At 46.8% G+C, this 3259-nt stretch overlaps 1 protein-coding gene across 1 annotated transcript; it reads right to left on the bottom strand.

The window, feature by feature from the left end:
- Positions 1 to 584: 584 nt before the first annotated feature.
- On the bottom strand, positions 585 to 3057 carry tmem276a (transmembrane protein 276a). Its single transcript, XM_050074360.1, has 4 exons — positions 2352 to 3057; positions 1846 to 1959; positions 1609 to 1746; positions 585 to 1464 (listed from the first exon to the last, which is right to left on the bottom strand). The coding sequence occupies exons 1-4, from the start codon at positions 2740 to 2742 to the stop codon at positions 1217 to 1219; spliced, it is 891 nt and encodes a 296-aa protein (XP_049930317.1). The 5' UTR covers positions 2743 to 3057; the 3' UTR covers positions 585 to 1216.
- Positions 3058 to 3259: the final 202 nt, after the last annotated feature.

Below are 3259 nucleotides of genomic sequence, written 5' to 3' on the forward strand. Positions count from 1 at the left end.
GCCAGGAAGTAAATTAGATATGTCAGAAAGATTTAATTTCTCATAAAAGTTGTGGGAAAGTAATAACAGCTCACAGGGGCTGGTATGCATCCTGTCAATGGAAAAACTTTTAATAGTAATCAATCATAGTACAAGTTTGTGCTGTTGTCAGAAGAGAGTGTGTGATCAGAGAGCTTTTGATGCAGTTATCTGGGTTTCATTTATTTTTTAATGGATCGTGGATGTTCATTTAATGAGGCTTTATTTTGCTGTAATGCACAGCAGACAATTACTTCACTTTTTCTGCTCTGTGTTGCTGTTTTCGTCAGCGTTGTTGCTCAGCTCTGGTCACTGACTCAAGTTCTGGTCACCGAAATTTGCACATGCAAGTGTTCAGAAGTGGTTGAATAAAACAGACACTCTTGTACCACTACCAGAAATATAAACAGCTGCTGTTTTAAAATATGCTGCAGATGTTTTGACTCCATTAACAGACCTCTCTGCCTGCTGACATACCAGTGAACTCGTGTCATAACGCAAGAGGAAGGACCACCACAGAGACATTTATATGACGTCTGCTCGGCGTGTTACACAGGAGGAAAGACTGGTTTTGCAGGCTGTTTTATTTTTCAAAAATATTTCGATGGGGGGTAAGACCTCAAGAACAACAAAACATTTCCCTCGAACACAGTTTGGTCTTAATGCTCATATTTTTCCTTGAATAAACACAAATGCATCTGCATACATACAATTCAAAAAGTACATGTACATATCTTGTTTTGAATGGGTACATAATGATACACAGTTGCCCTTTGAAATGTGACGGTACACATCCATAGTTTGATCTTCAATACAGATTTCAAAGTTGTGCTATTGATTTGCTGCCAGCTTTTCTTTTTCTCTTTTTTTTGTCTTCTTCTCAAACTAGCAGATTTTACAGGAAGAAAAATTTCGTATAACTATTCTCCTCTTGAAGAGCAAGCAATTTAACACTGAACGGTTCATTCATGAAGAGGGACAGGATAAAAAGCACCAGAGGAACTGAAACCGTCTTCAGTCAAATGTCACCTCTTTTTCATTTTTCATGTGAGCGAGAGCCAGTGTCCTGTGCTTTCTCTGTGCCAAGCTTGTGTGAAGGCTCTCTCTGCTCTGAGTCCCTGGGTATAACTGTCTGTGGAGCAGGGCTCGTCACTGTTTCAGGATGAGACAGGTGTCTGTTAGATGTTGCGGCGGCCTGTCACACACAGCCGTTCTCCTGCCTGGGCTTGTGCACCACAGGGGTGTGTGGAGGGTAGAGGGAAGGGGCGAGTGTACACAGGAAGCCAGCCAGCAACGTCAGGCCCAGTCCACCCCAAGCACAAAACATGGACCAGCCATAACCGTGACTGATGTCCTCTGGTATCCCAAACATGTAGCGAGGATAGCGGGACAGTTCAAAGTTGATCCCAGCCACACATGTGCAGAGGGAGATTATGCAGCACGTCCCTGCCAGAGAGGAAGAAAGAGTCAGACACGACAGCATCCCATTTTCATCTCCTCTGATGCATCATTCACCCTCTCATTAACAAAGAGCTTACTGCCCCTCTGTGGTGATTCAGGGTAGTGTTCTTTATGTATATCCCATCTTACCTCCCATGAGGAAGAGAAGTCCAGCCACATACTGCATCAGATCATGCTCTTTGCAGCAGCCCAGCACGCCTATGATCCAGCCAAACAGGATGATGGATATGGCCATGCCTACGAAGCTGGCAGTCATCCTCTGCAGGTCTGCAAAGAGAAGAAGGACACAGTGTTTGTTGGGGCGACGCCAAGTTCTCCACCTTTATTCATCACATTATGAAAAAAAAGGCGTTTGGGGGAACTCACGGAGCGCGTGCCACTCATCCTGCCTTATTGTCTTCGTCAGATTGATTGGCAGATTTCTGGGCAACGCTGCTGATGAGTAGTAGTATTTTATTGGTGTGCAGCGCGGAACCAATCCTGTGGATGTAAACAACACAAAGAGGATGTCACATAAGCACTGAGATCAGATGAAGAGGATATCACAAGGCTCTCTGCTGCCACCCCCCTCCCAAAAAAGCACCCAACCCCCTTCCACCGCCACCCACCCATCCACCCACACCATTGTAGAGTAGCTTATTGTACGCATCTCGAGGCTTCTGTTACTACAGCTTGCCCTTTTGTGCTGGAAAACAACACAGCACGTCGATGGTAACTGTACTCCGCGTTATACTGCGTGCGTAGGCCTTGAGGGTCTGTGCGCAGCATCAGCACCTTGGATAGCGCATTCGTGCACAAAGTATTTACTGATCGCACCTCACGCACAACACAAACGTCCAAAACAACAATTCTAGCACCAAATATGATCAAACCTTTGAAGATTAAATCCTCTGTCTCCAAGTCATATCCCTCTCGGTGGCACTTTTGCCACAGTCCTGTGATGGTGGAGTTGAAATGCCGACTGCAGAGGGACTCCATGGCCGGGGCAGGAGGCAAGAAGTGCCGCTTAGCCCGCAGCAGCGCAGCGCCGCTCCTCCGCGCCACATTCCTCTCCTTTGGCAACATGCGGAGCGGGAGGTTGTTGTTGGAGATGTAAATGTAGCCGGGGTCGTTTCTTTTGTTTGAGTAATTCTTGCAGCGTTCCCGGTGCCTCCTCGCGTCAGTCTCGTACCAATTATCAGTGCTGATCGCCACTGCTATCAGTCCCAACGCGCAGAATGCCAAAAAGAGACCTGCCACGGTTAAAGTCCTCATAGCAGCCATGTTCCATGCGTATCTCGCCTCGGTGCCGTGATAATTCCACGGGACAGCAGGACTCCGCTCCTGGCTGCTGCTGCTGCTGCTGCTGTCAGTATTTGAGGTGGGGAGGATATTCAGCAATACGTGGAAATGTGAAATGCAGATAAGCCCCTGAAGCCCTCATTTCTTAGATTTTGTCAACCACCGCCGATATAAGCCAAATTCCAAGGCAGAGGATAAATAAATTTGGGCCTCGATGAGCTATTTTGGTTGTCTCCTCTCTGCCTCTGAACTCAGTCTAGCCTAGATACTGGTCAGTCCTACATTTCTTTCCAGTAGATGGAGACAGAGCAAATATTTGAAAGCACAACAAGCCCCAGGCCTGCACTTACAGTAGATCATGATCTGAAAGGATGGCCAAAGTTTGACACAGTTATACCAGAGGAAGTACCCTCCCTCAGGTTTTCACACACTTTGTATCAACTCGGCTGCTGTTGTCTAAAGTGGAAAGACAGGGCCTATTAAACCCCACAGAGGGCCC

This window comes from Epinephelus moara, chromosome 20 (assembly GCF_006386435.1).
Source record: "Epinephelus moara isolate mb chromosome 20, YSFRI_EMoa_1.0, whole genome shotgun sequence".
Taxonomy (NCBI): domain Eukaryota; kingdom Metazoa; phylum Chordata; class Actinopteri; order Perciformes; family Serranidae; genus Epinephelus; species Epinephelus moara.

Excerpts from the sequence above, each read along its gene's own strand:
- tmem276a (XM_050074360.1), bottom strand. The coding sequence starts at position 2,742 with ATGGCTGCTATGAGGACTTTAACCGTGGCAGGTCTCTTTTTGGCATTC. Across the intron at positions 1,960-2,351 it reads AGAGGATTTAATCTTCAAAG|GATTGGTTCCGCGCTGCACA; the intron begins GTTTGATCATAT and ends TTACATCCACAG. Across the intron at positions 1,465-1,608 it reads ACTTCTCTTCCTCATGGGAG|GGACGTGCTGCATAATCTCC; the intron begins GTAAGATGGGAT and ends CCTCTCTGGCAG.